We start from the raw sequence: 16,149 nt of genomic DNA on the forward strand, positions 1-16,149 counted from the left end.
CATTGAAAATAATGTTATTACGAATATTCTTTGTTATGCGTTCATGCGTCGCGCGGTTTCCGTTTGTTTCGGGGCAATCCCGACCTTTTTTGTTCAAAAGTATACGTGTAAATGTATACTATAGTTGAGTATAATTTTTCTAGTTTACTTCACCAACGTTGAACTTAATCTGGTACGCTTTTTGATTTACCGAAAAACGGAAAAGCGATGTTAAAAAAAACTATGTAGAATAGACTGAGTGAATAATCGAACAATGGCTGAACGATTAAATCGTAGAACAACGAAAAACCTTCTCTTTTACTGTAGCCTGCGGAGATCTAATCAACCAAATATTTTGAAGTTACTGATTTTTTCCCTGAATAACTGAATAAGTATGCACTTTATTTAATTTCAGTGAATTTATACGAGTGGCAATAATTCGAAACGAAGTTGCAGCCCTATAGATTTTGATTTTGCACAATTTGCAACTAGCTTCACTCGATATTTGTTCCAAGTTTCGTATAGCTGTCATTTCGGAGCACGTGCCGGCGAACAAGATCGGTGTCTGCCGACTGATCCTTAGCTATCAAACTCACAAGGGAAACAAAAGCTGTGAATTTAGAATACTATCTGGATTGCACGGTTTTAATAGTATGGTTAGCATCCTTACTTTTCAAAAAAAATATCTTTCCAATACTGTTTTTGTACTCTTAATTTTATTACTCACGTGTTTTGACAGGACTTCAAGGTACTTTCAAGACCCGCCGAGGAATTTGGGAACGATGAAACACTTGAAAACCTGTGGGCTTCTAAAGCAATAGAGCATGGAGACATTTATTTTAATGTAAGTTTCCTCTTACTTATTTTATCCGACTTCTGCGCTAACACGAGGTGATCGTCATCCCCGTGCGTATGTTCCCAATGGCGATTGTGCGCTTGCTTTGTTTTTATTTTGACGTTTTATGCGTGTTTTATCAATCCGCAATCTCTTACGTAAAATATCTATTTGAAACTTGGCTCTCCTTTCTTTTTCCACGTTTTTGCCGGTTCGTAATTGAATGGAAACCCTGAATAACGATTCATCCAGAATATTGGTTCAATTATTATTTGTTATTTTAATAGATTTATTTTTCATCGTGCTTAGTCTATTGATAAGCTTTATTCACATTTAGATATGGATTCTAGAACTTGAGTTAATTATATTTATTCCTTTATTATTGTTTGTTTAATTCTTAAAATTAACCCAAATAAATATTTATCAAACAATCATCAATATTATTAAAATTGCGTGTATGATAATCGATACAAATGTTTTTATTTAAATAATAATCATAGTTATCAACAAAAGTAATTATATTTATTGTTATACCTTTGTCACAATGGTGGGATAGTGTAGGTATGTATTCAAATAACCATTGCCTATATTGTCTTCAACTCCAAATAAAGCATGTTACCTTTACCCTTCTAGAAGGGTAAACACTTGGTTGACTGTCATTTTTATATTTAGCTAATTACAGGTTTCACTGAGAATAAATTAATTCCCTTTGTGGATATATAGGATCATTATTTTATTTTTTTATGTTCATCTTTATCAAATTGTATGGCTGTTTAAAAATGATTAATTTTCGTTCACCCCATGCTGAAATATACATCAAATTATCCAATAATTTAAGAAAATGTTGGATTTGTACTGTTAATTACCATCCTAAACATTAGGAAAGAAATCCGCATGGATCATGTTTTATAATTGATTATCTTTATTGTTTATTTAATTTTATTATTGTCTTTCAATAATCTGTTTTGACCTATGTCCCACTATTTAGCAATGCATTCTCTAGAATTTTAAGATAAATATTTCCAAATTATGGAACTTCACATGCCTGATCCATACCTTTTAGTTTTCGATAAGCACTATCTACACTAAAATAATATTTTTATCTCATGTAGTACTTGCACCACTATCTAAATTTGCACCTATAATTATGTAATGTATGCACCTTAATGCACTTGGACTTACATAATGTCTGCTTTGAAATGCCAACCATTATTTGTACAATATTATAGTGGTCGTGCAATCCACTTCTATCTGCATTTATTAACTGCTTCGATGTTTTGTTATCTTCCCAACAACATAAATATGCACATGCGTTTATAATGAAACACACCCAGAGGTCAGCCTTATCATACGATTGTGTGTTGTTGTTTGCAGATATTGTGTTCGGTGGACCCCAAGATCCTGCGGCTGACCCCGAATGACGATGTGATCTACCTGCACTTCCGTCAGGACTTCCCCGACCTGAATGTGGACTCCATCGACGAGAACGATCTGAAGAGTCCGGCCGGCAAGGCCAAGTGGCGGCCGTTCTGCGAAAAGTTCAAGCACTTGGTGGAAGACTACAGTTTCGGCACGTTAATGAGAGCGGATGCCAAGGAAGAGTATTCCGACAAGAACACGCTGCTGGTGCCCAGAATACAGTTCTACGCCATCGAGATCGCCCGCAATCGCGAGGGGGTCAACGACAGCATCCGCAAACACTTCAAGCCCAGTTTAAGGCCCAAGAAATCCCCGAGTAACTCGGAAGACGACGGACAAGCGTGACCTCGAACAAATTCTCCGCAATCTTAAGATTCTAGCGTTAATATTTAGGATTATATTATTTAGTTGTTTTTACTGTAACGATTAAAGGTGAAGGAAGGATAACACTTATTTATATATTTCGTTGTAAATTATGTTTATTGAAAGGAATTCTTAGAAAGATTTTGTCGCTAAATGTTTTATTTATTTGCCTCCAGAATGTTTTAATTCCTCGACGACAGCAATGAAGGGTCCATTTGCAAAAATCTTTTTTTAATATTAAAATAATTGTCATGTCTTTGTAAACATGCCTAACATGGAAAGAGCCATTTTCTAAGAGTGGTTCCTTTTGTCTTTTTCATATCTGGGAATCGTCATGTTAACAAATATCTCATATTGATAATGTAATTACCACAAGACTTTAATAAATTAATAAACTTTATCATTGGTACCTTGTTTCATTTCTGAACATCGGACCATCTTCTGAGATGCGGTGAGTTCTTGCATATAAAAGTTTTATGTGATGTGATGAAAAAAATCATTCATGGAGTAGTTATTTAAAAGCATTGCGAACTTTGGCACCCTTTGACCCTCCGGGTCGACGTGGCTTACTTCTATTACGGTAAAAAAATTGGCTCTGATCACAACGCAAGTAAGTAAAAACATTCTCCAACTGTAAAGATGACCCAATAGCAACATAAAAAAATACAACGATCTGAGGAAGCAGCAAAAATAATGCATCTTGAACCTAGTCTACTTTGCTTCTACTATTTGGCAATAGAGTTATTATTTCTTTCAAAATACAATGAAACAATTACAATATTAATGTTTCTTTTTATCAATGTTTTCTATGGCAGTTACATAGCTGTTTTTGCTATCCGAACCTAGCAGTGCCTGTATTGAGGTGGTCAGTGCAAAAGTGACCCATAAAAACGTTAAACTTAGATAATTGCCTTTAAAGTTTTAAAATGTGGAGGTGTTTCAAGTAAAAGTTGCAACAAAAAAATGTGGAAGTCACACTAAAATACATTTCTTTGTTTGATATATCCACTTCTATTTTTTACGAAACATTATTTAAAGCCCATTCCAATTGTTAACTTTATTTGGGAATTTGTGGGTTATGCCACTTCTGCACCGACTATATTAAATGAAAAATCTGCGTTAGTATATTTTCGCCCGACGTTTGATTATATATCATAACATTCTAACCCAATTCAAATGTGTTTAGCATTACACTGTGAAGGATGTCTTATATAGTAAATATCGAAGACTCGGTAAATCAGTCAAAGCACATATGTATTTTGCTTACACAAAGATTAAGAAATGCTTTCGTAAAGATCTTACATGAACTGCATAAATTTTGAAGTCTTTTGAATATAAGGGACATTCTCACGTCACCCAGGTGGGAACCTGATGCACTGCCAACTCAGCCACTGACCAGTCGGTCGACTCTTAAATCTGCACTGACTAAAAATGGAAAAGCTTACGAAAATGTTACAACACAGGTTGATAAAACAGCTGCCCTCCAATCATTCCCAAAGTTTTTTTTTATTTGTGTTCACTAAAAGTAATAATTTTTGTATGTTTTAAAATTATTAAGTGTTGTGTAATGTAATACTTTGTATTCGTATTTGGTTTTTTTAGGTAATCAATAATATTTTTATAAGTTGAATGTAAATTTTTATTTATTTTTCTGCTGTTTAGCCTTTTTTACAAGGCCAATCTAACATGCCCATATTACTTACTTCCCCACCATCCTATTCCCTATTTCCCCCCTCCCTTCAGCTTCACAACATACCCCAATTGGGGATGCCATAGGATCCCTGGCTCAACAGTTCGAGTCTTAAAATAAAAATCCCCACCAACAGTCAAATCTCAATCTTTGTCAGATAATATAAAATGCGTTTCTAATGCAAAAAAATGTATCATTTCAATGCCAAAGAAAATATGGTGTAGTTATTAAGTTTATTTCAGAATTTTTTTTTGTATGTGGCAACTTACTCTAAAAAGAGTACTTTGTATTTCAGAAGTTATGATGAGAAATTTATTAAAAAAAAAATAGGCTATCTTTTCATTAAATTTAAGATTTTAATGACCAAGAGTCCTACGCTGATTACTGTCTGAGGAGTGCTTGTGCGTTGTGCTTCATCCTAGTCTTGTCCAACATTTCTGATACCCTTGCAGTATCTCTATCTGATGAGGGATGCTGCAGGGTTTGATAACAGCTCAATAACTGACCAAGACCGTTTCTAGATTGATCCCAATCATACCATAATCTAACAAATTAAAATGAAATCAGTCCTCGTACTGCAGTGAATGCATTTTATACCATAACCAAAAAATGAAATGGATTAATTTTTAAATAAATTGAGCACTGCTTTTTTAGGTGTTGTACTATTGATTGCCAAGTTCAGCGAACCTTACAAATTATAGCTAAAGTCGTAATGGATTGTCAGTAATAAAAATGCTGGGTTATTACCAGAGATGTGCTTTATTTCAAATAAATCCATTTCAAATGGAAATGCAAAATGGGTATTTTCCATTTTGCATTTTAAATGCTTTTCTAAAAACCATTTTGCATTTTGCATTTTAAATGCTTTTCTCAATGCATTTTCCATTTCAAATGCATTTTTGCAACATTCTTCCTACTATCTCCACTCATCTTTTTTTCATAAGCCCCAAATATCAGTCGGTCCTCAACCTCGCTATGAGAGATACTTTACATTTGTCAAGTTGCTCCCTGGTAGGAGCCCTGGCAATTGAGTGATACCATTACAAAAAATACTGATTCAAATACTGAACACGGGGACATGATGCTGTAATATTAAATGTTAGATAGCAGTTTCTATGTTTTTACGTTGGCAACATTAGTCCCGCGCAAATTTTTTGTGGTTTCATAATTTGTAGTCGTGGTGTTTTTGGATTTACCATCATGTAATATGTTTGTTCTACACTGATGTCCATTATTAAATGACAAAATTGTTTAAAAATTCCATCATTATTTTAATTGTTTGACCCGAGAAACCATTTTGCATTTTCAATGCATTTTGAAAATAGGTATTTTGCATTTTGCATTTGAAATGCTTTTCTAAAAACCATTTTGCATTTTCAAATGGAAAAGTTTTGACCCATTTCCATTTTGCATTTCAAATGGTTTTGGGTACCCATTTTGCACATCTCTGGTTATTACTGATGCGATTGATTCTTTGTAAAACAATCTTTGTGGCCATCTTGGTTTTTAGGAAAATTGGTGTATTGACCTGTTGTTTAACTATTGACTGCCAAGTTCAGCGAACCTTACAAATTATAGCTCTGTCGTAATGGACAGTCAGTAATAAAAAAATGATGAGTTATTACTGATGAAAAAATCAATTGCATCAGTAATAACTCAGCATTTTTTTATTACTGATGCAATTGATTTTTTGTAAAATAATCTTTGTGGCAATCTTGGTTTCTAGGAAAATTGGTGTATTGACCTGTTGTTTGTGTTCAGCCTTGGTTGTCAAAACATTTTTTTAGAGTGTTAAGATGGATTTTCAATGGTAACAGATTTTCCTTCTACTGCAACTCCACTCAACACGGCATAAATAACATAAAGGCTGTATCTTAAATAAACCATTCACTCCATCAATATCTTCGGGCATTTTGTATGAATCAAATTGGTCCTAAAAAAGCATAGATATTCCAATATACAGACAGAACAATTCTCGTTCGGAGCCTACATATTATACTACACCAATGAAAAACTCTAAAAGATTTTTTTTTCCATAGACTTTTTAATTGGTAAATATAGCTAGGCAATCATAATATGATGTCACAATATTTCGGTTCCAATTTTCGATCGGAGTTATTACCCCCCTAGGCTGTATCCAAAACCGGGGGATAATGCCGTTTAGCAGGGGAGAAATTACTTGGATGCAATCTTACAAAATATTCAAGAAGTTTTGAGTATGTCATTAAAATGATACAGAAAACCATAAGCCCGCACATGTTCAATAATACTGTCAGCGAGGTTTTAAGCGCTTCTTCGATGGTGGGGACTGATATTTTTTCGATATACTGAAATTTCACTACCTGGAGAATATACAAAATATCTCATTTTGATGAAGACAAAGCTACTTTTTTTAGTACCTAGTTTTCGGGAATATCTAGTGGGGATTATCCCGTTACCCCCGAGGGGGATCTAGGAGGTATTGATTATCCTCATTGTCCCCTGACACTCCCCACCCCTCCTGTGAAGAACTGTTAATATTAATTTATATTATGGCAATTACTGCTATATTGACAACTATTATATTCATACTTTAGAAAACAGACAGAAAAAAAATGATTAAACTTATTTAAATACTAAACTCTAAATTAAACTGTTCCGAACTCCTGCTATTTATTAAACTTAAACATACCCACAAGAACAATGAGACACAATACTGTATTCAACCACAGGGTTCAGAAGCAAGAATTCTGTGGTACAGAGGTTTCACACTTTTGAAAATCAATACTTCGGTGAAATTGATATGTTTAATGTGGGCTTGGTTGAATTTTATGGATCATATTAAAAAAAAAAAAAAAAAAAAAAAAAAATATATTCTTGGTTGTCTCTTTGTTCCTATGTGATTACTGTATCTTTATAGATTTTTTGTATTTTTATTTCATGTATGTATGTTACTACTATATCCGTTTATATTTCTGCTATACACAATATACTGGTAATGAAATTCATCCGTAGTATTGAGCTTGCGTGGGGTGCCATAGACAAGGTGCAGGCTTGTTTTTTTTTCAATATTATGTACCTAATAGTAATATACTGCATTCTGATTGGCGATGGGTCACAACTTATTTTATTAAGAGCGGGGGGAGCATCGATACCAGCTCAATATTTTCATACGGATCAAAGAGTCAACTCAATTGAACGGGAGACGTGAGCCCAGAGCGTATGAGCCATAAGTGTTCACCCAGTACGACTCCAAGCTCCTAGCAGTACACTGCCTCGTACCACGGGAAAAATAAAATGCTAGGTAGTTAGTAGATGTATGTATATACAATATGTACCAAGTCCAGATGTCAGACTGTGAGATGGCATTCACGTCTCTGATTATGTAATAACAATTACTTGGATAATTTTAATGGTGCTGTTTTTCTAAAATATCTCCTGATAAAGAGAAACCATTCAATTGAACCATAGTATGCACGAATACATGGTATATACTCATCAAATAGAGCTAGCTCAATTGTACAGGTCGTCCATGAACGACTCATCGCTATTTCCGATAATCTTATGTACATGCAAATGTTGCCATCTTGATTTTGAGCAGAGTTTACAATGGACTAGCTCAGAGATGTTGGCTCTGCTGAACTAGACAAAAAAAGTCAGGATCTTTCAGACTACCATTATGATTAGGGCACTAATTTCACACAATCCTTCAAGCCGCATTTGACTTGCGAGCCTTTTTGTAATAACAAAGACTACGTATAATACTAAATTCAATAAAATGGCTCTAATGGTACAAAATAAATAAAAACAGTTATAAACTTTTTTTGTAAATATATTTTTAGACTTAATTGTTACAAATTAGGTTAAGGGTCGAGAGTTTATGAGGCCTCCATAGCAGTGGCGGTGGCGGCGGCAGCCTCCTCGGTGTGCTTTCCCTTATCCTTGCCCTTGGCGGCCAGGCGGCCCTTGGCGCGGCGGTCGATGATCTTCTTGCGGTCCTTGTCCATCTTCAACTTGACGATAACGCACTGGAGAAAAGAGATCCAAAGGTTAATATAATTGAAGTGATGCCATCGGATATTAAAGCCGACATCGATTGTACAGGTTATTCCTTACAGTAATTAGGTGTCCTTTAACAAGGATGCTTTTCGTGATCAGAGCCAATTTTTTTGACATTGTAGAAGTAAGCAGAGTTCACCCCGATGGTCCAATGGAAAACCCATAGGGCACCAGGGGTCACAAAGCTTGAAAACGACTACTCCGTGAATGGTTTGTTTCATCATGTCACATATTTAAAGGTTAAGTCTATTGGAATGTTACTGTTATTGTAGATAGAATTATTTAAATGAATTAAAGTCAACACTGATTAATCCTGATTGCTATAGATTTAAAGAAATGTTATTCATTATTATATTATTCAAATTGTATATCATTACGTAAACTACAAAAATTGTAAACTAAAAAAAATGCTCATCTGGCCAGGAACATAAGAAAAGTAAGGTCCGGTAAGAAATCGATATAAACCGGGAGCTACAAAAATGGTGGAATGTTTTACGATGTCTCGCTTCAGGTCTGCAGTGTCTGTAATTTGTAACCAGAAAACTGTTGGTATGCTGTTTGATTTCTGTTTTGCCATGTCAGAGAGATGTATAATGTGCATGATTAATTAATTTGTCAAAATATTTTTAAATAAAAGAAATGTGATTAGATTCAGAAAAGATAATTAGAAGTTCCTGAAGAGATCTCGACGACAATGATATAATAATTGCAAAGTATCTGAAACCTCAATTAGCTAGCTGTATACTAGAAGTACATCGCATCCCGCTTGCCCACCTCTTGTGTACCGTGCCAACAGAAATATATGGAACGGAGCGCTCTCAGTTCTTAAACAGACCGGTTAATGTCGATTCTTTACCGGACCATCGGCGAGCGGCGTAAGAGATTATGGATTTATCAATTATACTTCTATCTTGCGTAGTGCGAAAAAACACAAGAAAATGCAATGCTGTTTCTGTCTAAATTATAACATGCGTAATTCGTATCAAAACATGTGTCCTAGCAATACATAAATTGGTGGATAAAATATATTACATGAAATGGGATGAGTGGTACATTGTAGTAAATTGTTTTGGATCAGTTTAAATTTTTCCATTCCTAGACAAATCATATTAAGTTGTATCCTGATTCATAATTGACAGGAATCTAAATGATTCGATGAAATTCGCATTATTTTTGGGAAAATCAATAGTATTATGCAAAGATATTAGAAGAACGAGATGTGCTATGAGCAGTTCATACTGTGTGGAATTGTTTTGCCCAGTGTCGCCGGTTTTGTTCACCAATACTACTGCACACCTTCGCTTACGCTAAGGTATCCGCACTAATACAGAGAACAGATTTCTGTGCGTACACGTCCCGGTAGTATTCAAAGTACCCTAATTAGGTAGTACTCCGCCTACGGTCCGGCGGCCAACATAGCATATCTCGTTCTTCTAATATCTTTGGTATTATGCAACAGAAGTGATGTTATGTTAACTTTTGGTGTTTTGCAGTGGAAAATAGTGTTTTTTGTTTTTTACAAAATTGAAAAACGAGTGACGGTAATGGCGCGTTGGATCTATTGTATAAGAATCTAAGGTCAATTTATAGAATGAAAGTTGGAATCTATTTAATTTTAGCTGGGATCGCACCTGATCTTTTTCACAGAATCTATGAGAACAGGCTTTTCTATGGAATAGACAACCAAAGTTGAACAGACTTCTTTCATTCTATATTGACCATAAATTCTTGCAGAATAGATCAGGTCTGAATGCAACATTTGAGTTTCTATTCCATAGAAAAATCTGCTCTCATCGATCTATTTCATAGTTTCTTTGAAATAAATCAGGTGTTTTCCCAGCTTAAGCGGCGTTTTCAATGTGAAGTTGCTGCCATTTTAAAACTATTCAAGTTTTTTTTTAAATTATGAACAAAGAAATGTTTACAATTTATAATATTATTCTTATTTTAAAATACCAGAAAATGGCAGTAAAATTAGTTTCATTACAAGTCCTTGAACAAATATGTTTATGTAAATGTTTACAACTAAGTGCCCCGGGTAGGACTGTTTTCATAATAGAAAATGTGTTTTATATACCTAGCAGAGTGAAGTTATTTATTATATTATTGCGGACTAACGTCGGACATTAAGGTGAAATGTGACGGTGTTTACCTTTGATGGATGGATGCCGACGTATACGCTGGCGCCGTTGGCCTTCTCCCTCTGGATGCGCTCGATGTAGATGACAAACTTCTTGCGGTAGACCTGCACCACCTTGCCGACCTGCTGGCCCTTGTAATGGCCGCGGACAACCTGGGGAGGGACAATTTGTTAATAATGATAATTACAACATAATGCACTTTCTTTGTGGATAGAAAGAGTTTGGGAAATATGCTACACAGGTCAAAGAACGAAGGCTTCTTGCTATTGGCAAGCACGGTATGTATGCCATAATAAATAATAGCGACTGCTTTTGTTGAAATAAAAGGCACTCATGACAGCCTGTACAGTAAAATATATCACACATTGAACCTTTCCTGGCATAACAAGGACAAACCGATAAGTCGCAGTAAGGGTTTGTTTAAGATTGTTTCTATGGTTTTACTTTACAAATGACACGGCACACTCAAAAATACAAATGCTATCATGAAACAAATAAAAAAATATTATGAGGTTGGTTTTACTTTATTGCGAGTTTTGAAGAACAAAACAATTTTGTTGTAAAAAAGGGCCTCTGCATTATCAGATGTACGTTTTCACCAATAATTGCAGAATGTCAAACCACTCTCTCCTCACATGTTTTTATATTTTTCCTAACCCAAATTCATACTTATTTGATCATCGGGGGAAATTCTTTATTTTGCGTAAGCAATGCAAGTTTAATTGAATGCACTTGAAAACGCTAAGAAATATTACCAATGCAACCATTTCTAGGTTTTTAATCTTGACCGATTTGTTGACAAAACATTAAAACTTTTTTGGTATAGCGTACGTATAAATTGAAGGAAAGAGCAATGAAGTAAGAATAGTTAAGTCAAATTGGAATCAAAGGGAACATTAAATTGAATTAAAAGTAAGGGAATGTTCCGATTATGGCAATATCACAATGCAATTGGGTACTAGAAAATATGCAGCCAGAAATATTTGGACACATTATATTCTGGGGGCACAACTCTTTTGAACTAATTGGACACACTACACTTGTTTTGGTAAGATTGAAACGACGATAAGTAAGTTTTACACTGTAAACAGGATTGATAGAATTGTGCAGTAGTTAAGTATAAACGCAGAATTTCAAAGGTAACAAAAACACGCTGGTTCGCAATCTGATAATACAGCTAGTGCCAGACCAGGTGCATTTTCACCTTTTTAGTATAAAACGGGACAGTCGATGACATGTTAAAACTGTACTTAGGCTTTTAATAATTATGCGTATTGGCCATTGAAAGGCTATAGAAATGGTTTCACAAATAAAACAGGGGTTCAGAGCAATTAGGTATAAAAATTTAGGTAATTTTTGGATAGGGCCTGACACGCTTATTACGAATATTTTTTAGAAAAAAACTTTATATTCGCCTTAAATACTATAAAAGAAAACTCTTTGCATTTTGGGCGGCGGAAAATTATGAATTTAAATTTTCAATTGCGTTAACCAAAATTCACTTCGCGAATCGATGCGGCGGCAATCAGCTGCCATTAGGTACGTCAACTGTTATGTTGGTATCCCTGATACATTGAGTAGATACGACTATGGCTAACTTCGTGGAAGACAAATGGATTTGTATCACAAACCATGTTACACAAACCTAGCGTAGCCGGTAAACCACTTGAAAACTGGGATGTTTTTCTTGCCTTGACGCGAGCAGGCGTTATTAAGGGGCACTTTCCTTTGTATCACAAACCATGTTACACAAACCTAGGTATCCCACGAAGATAGCAACGGTCGTATTTAGCTCTTGTTAATGCATCAGTGATACCAACATAACAGTGCGTTCCTAATGTCGCCACATCGATTCGCGGAGTGAATTTTGGTTTTACGCAATTGAAAATCAAAATGCACAATTTTCCGCCGCCCGAAATGCAAAAAGTTTTCTTTTATTGTAATTAAGGCGAATATAAAGTTTTTTTCTAAAAATTATTCGTAATAAGCGTGTCAGGCCCTATCCAAAATTTACCAAAATTTATATTGTAAATTTACATCTATTCAGTAGTGACGTCTTTTGTTTGCTTAACTGCTTCACTAATAATTTACATGATCAGAGCCAACTTTTAACCAGTGTGTAGACGACGTTAAACAAAGCCACAAAATAAGAAGAAAACCTTCAAACCTGTAACCATGAATAACTTGATCTACAGTCTGTGAATGGTTTATAGAATCATCATTTAATGTAAAAATATTAAGAGCAGTAAACATAACCTCACTTATGTCAGTTGAGCAAATTGAAGCTAATGAGGAAGTGTTAAGAATAAAAAGGTGTTTGAAAAATGATTAATATACCTGAACTTCATCATCTTTACGAATGGGCATAGCCCTCACATTGTACTTTTGTCTAAGCTCCTTAGACAGGGGCGAAGACATAAGCTTCCTCCTAATGTGGGAAGGAGCCGTGAAGTGGCGCTTCCTATTTTTCCTCCTGGAGGCAGTCACTAATTTGTTAAACTTCATTTTACAGCTGTTTGGGCCTGCAAATAATATAATTGTATGAGTAACACGGTATATATCTTCAGGAAAGGCTCTAAGTTCACTTGAAAGATCAAACACGGTTTGTAAACTCCACGAATCATAGTACACATGGAACTGTCAACACTACGAAATACTATTAGGTTATAAATTGCCGATATTTATCGGCGAATGAAATTTACGGGGATAAATATTAACTATAACAATTGAACGTTCAGAATTCACAATTTCATTGATTTTGGTACATTTATTAATCGGATGAATGTAGATTAAAAATATACACCTACCAACAGCCGCACTTCACGAATTCAGAAAGAAAGGACCAGAGACAAAACCGGCGGTATGTCATAGAGATAGAGAAGCAATTTTTATCAAAGATAAAAAGTTCCTACCTTGAAATGAACCATAAGCTAACTTTGACTAAGAATTACTTGTTTTACTCCAAGGTCCGTAGAAAATGAATTAAACATTACATTTTCTACGAACCTAGGTTTTAGACAGCTTTCATTTTAAAAATTCTAATCATTGAAAAATAATAATTATAATATGACATATTGATGTACAGGCAGAGGCGGCTTTAGGGGTCCAGAAGTGGAAGTTAATCGAAAAAAATGTATTTGAAATGTTAATACATTTTGCTAATGCGTTGTTAATATTATAAAAGTACTCACCGTGGAAGGAGGTACTCCAAAATTGTTTAATTTAAGATTATTTATCTAATTATTTACACATATAAAGAATTCATGTTTTTATTTTCTTTTCCTATTAAAATGTTTTAAAATCACTAACTTCAATCTCTGTCCATTGTTTATAAGTTGAGTTGAAAAAAAACAATGAAGGCAAAAGTACTTATACGTTCATTTTATAGCACACAAAAACACATTACAAAAATTATAACTTTTTGTTTTAAAATATGCTTTTTAATCTCTTTGTTTTTATCTTCCGTAACAGAAACTAATTGAAACTTTACTTGAAAATGTTTGTCATGATTCAATGAATTAATTGTTTGCGATTTCTTTCAATACGATATCCACAGAATTCAACATTTTAAATAAATCCATGCAATTTACGTCAACAGTAATAAACATAATTTCGAGAACTTATATTTAATGTGGCTACCATAAATAAACCACTCACATTCCCAAATTCTCAAAAATTGATGGCTATTGTTTATCATTCCAAAAACTTTCGACTGACATTTTTTGTAATCTCCCTCCAATACCTTAATCTTAAGTCGCAGATTCTCTATAAATTTGTATGATACGTCAGACGTCATACGCCAGACATGATAGTGTTTACCTCCTTTGTCTTTATGGCAGAGAGAAAGAAAGGATATAGTTGGGGGACAAAATTTAAAGTGACCCACGGTTGGTATATGCAATAGCTTTTCATTTGGACGCTAGATGGCACTGGAACCCGCTATTACTACGATTCCGCACGAATATTTCAAGCTAAATTAATAATCGGGTAGTTTTAAAAATCTATATTTTGCAAATTTAATAATATTGTAGCATATTTTTGGAGAGTCATTGACCAAATGACCTCCATAGAAGAGCCGCCATAAATCTATTTTAATGTAAATAGTAAACAAACTGCTTCAAACTTGTTCGAACGAGTTTATAACACGCCCCTCGCTGCCCCTCACCAAGCAGTAGTCTACGGAAACAGTACAATATTAATCAAGCAAGAATATATTTAAATTGCCTGTAAGTCCCCGTAAATTTATTTTTTATTTTAAAAAAAACCAATGTAAATTTATCATTAGCTGGCAAAAATGCAATCGCAAAACACTATTGGAGTGGTTTTTATAATTAAATTTCCTATCGTGATTCGTTTAACTATTACAAAATAGATAAAAAAGATTACGTTTGGCCATTTTATTATAATTACATGTTAAGTTTTCAATCTTGCGCAACATTAGAATCGGCTTTTAAATAAAATGTAATGATTTTTTAAATTATCTCTGCATCATATTTTATGATGGAAACTTAAACAAAGATTCTGTGTTTTTTCCCTCAATTTTAAGGTGTAACAACATATAATTTTAATTTTGCTGAACTTAAGAGTCAAGTGTTATAAATCTTAACTTATTACAAATATATTTAGTAGTTGCTTGTCGATTAAATGTAGGTGGAAAAGATTTTATCCTATATTGGGCGGAAAGGCGAAGATTCCCCCTTTTTTTCTTCACAATAATGACAATCTGACATCGGGCTAGATGAGCCAAATTCGATTCTCACTGGGGTACAGACTTTTTGACCCTATTTAGAACAAGTTTCTTACAATAAAAGAAAAACCAGAATAAAAAAATAACAGTTGATTGCCGTCGTAGGTACGTGTCTCCGGTAATATTCATTAATGATTAAGGGTAAGAGCTGTTTGAAAAGTCTACCGATTTCTTTTTGAGCATCTCATACAACGTCATTCTGAAATCTAGGGAAATAAAAATTTTGGGCATAACATCACGGCAGTGATCTTCTGAGGAACCGGTTATTTTTGGAACCGGTTCCTTTCGAAATATTTTGAATAATTTAGCTTGCAAAATTTTTGAACTACGCCTGGGAACATGGGAAAATCGGTGGATAGAATTTCTTATATCCAGAGATGCTCATCGGGAACCGGTTACAAAAGTAACAAAAAACCAGCCCCACTACGTTCTCTGTAACGAATTCTGAATACACAATTATTTTTAACGAAATTAGTTTTCACTGTGGAGAATACTAAAATCAACCTTTTTGTGCATAAAAATATATCGGCTTTTCAATCTGGAGGTTGTGTAACATCAATTGTATTTTTTTAATGAAATATAATATCAAGTATAAATGAATTGTTCAAAAGCAATGAACTGTCCAAAATTTTTTTTTCTCATTATTAATAAAAATGGAACGATACACGCTTCAACAATGCATTGAAATTATTAAAATTCACTTGAGTGAATCAAATGCAAATCATCTTGAGTGATGAGGCCCATTTCCACCTCGGTGGCTTCGTCAACAAGCAAAATTGTCGCATCTGGGGCTCGGAAAACCCAAGAGTTATTGTTGAAAAGCCTCTCTATCCTCAACGTGTGACTGTTTGGTGCGGTTTATGGTCCGGCGGAGTCATTGGACCTTACTTTTTCGAAAATGAGGCTGGAGCAACAGTTACGGTGAATGGATTGCGCT

General features: G+C 34.4%; 2 protein-coding genes across 2 annotated transcripts; one reads left to right on the forward strand and one right to left on the reverse strand.

The window, feature by feature from the left end:
* Positions 1-477: 477 nt before the first annotated feature.
* On the forward strand, positions 478-3,003 carry LOC149419772 (protein PBDC1). The gene is made up of 3 exons (XM_089637288.1): positions 478-635; positions 719-823; positions 2,189-3,003. Exons 1-3 carry the CDS (start codon positions 633-635, stop codon positions 2,576-2,578), a joined length of 498 nt encoding a protein of 165 aa, XP_089493414.1. The 5' UTR covers positions 478-632; the 3' UTR covers positions 2,579-3,003.
* Positions 3,004-8,076: 5,073 nt separating this feature from the next.
* Positions 8,077-13,373, reverse strand: RpL26 (ribosomal protein L26). The gene is made up of 4 exons (XM_089637289.1): positions 13,273-13,373; positions 12,803-12,987; positions 10,477-10,617; positions 8,077-8,293 (listed from the first exon to the last, which is right to left on the reverse strand). The coding sequence occupies exons 2-4, from the start codon at positions 12,968-12,970 to the stop codon at positions 8,144-8,146; spliced, it is 459 nt and encodes a 152-aa protein (XP_089493415.1). The 5' UTR covers positions 12,971-12,987; positions 13,273-13,373; the 3' UTR covers positions 8,077-8,143.
* Between the last annotated feature and the right edge of the window lie 2,776 nt (positions 13,374-16,149).

Source organism: Hesperophylax consimilis, chromosome 11 (genome assembly GCF_061612785.1).
Source record: "Hesperophylax consimilis isolate HC1 chromosome 11, BYU_Hcon_1.0, whole genome shotgun sequence".
In the NCBI taxonomy this organism is placed as follows: Eukaryota; Metazoa; Arthropoda; class Insecta; order Trichoptera; family Limnephilidae; genus Hesperophylax; species Hesperophylax consimilis.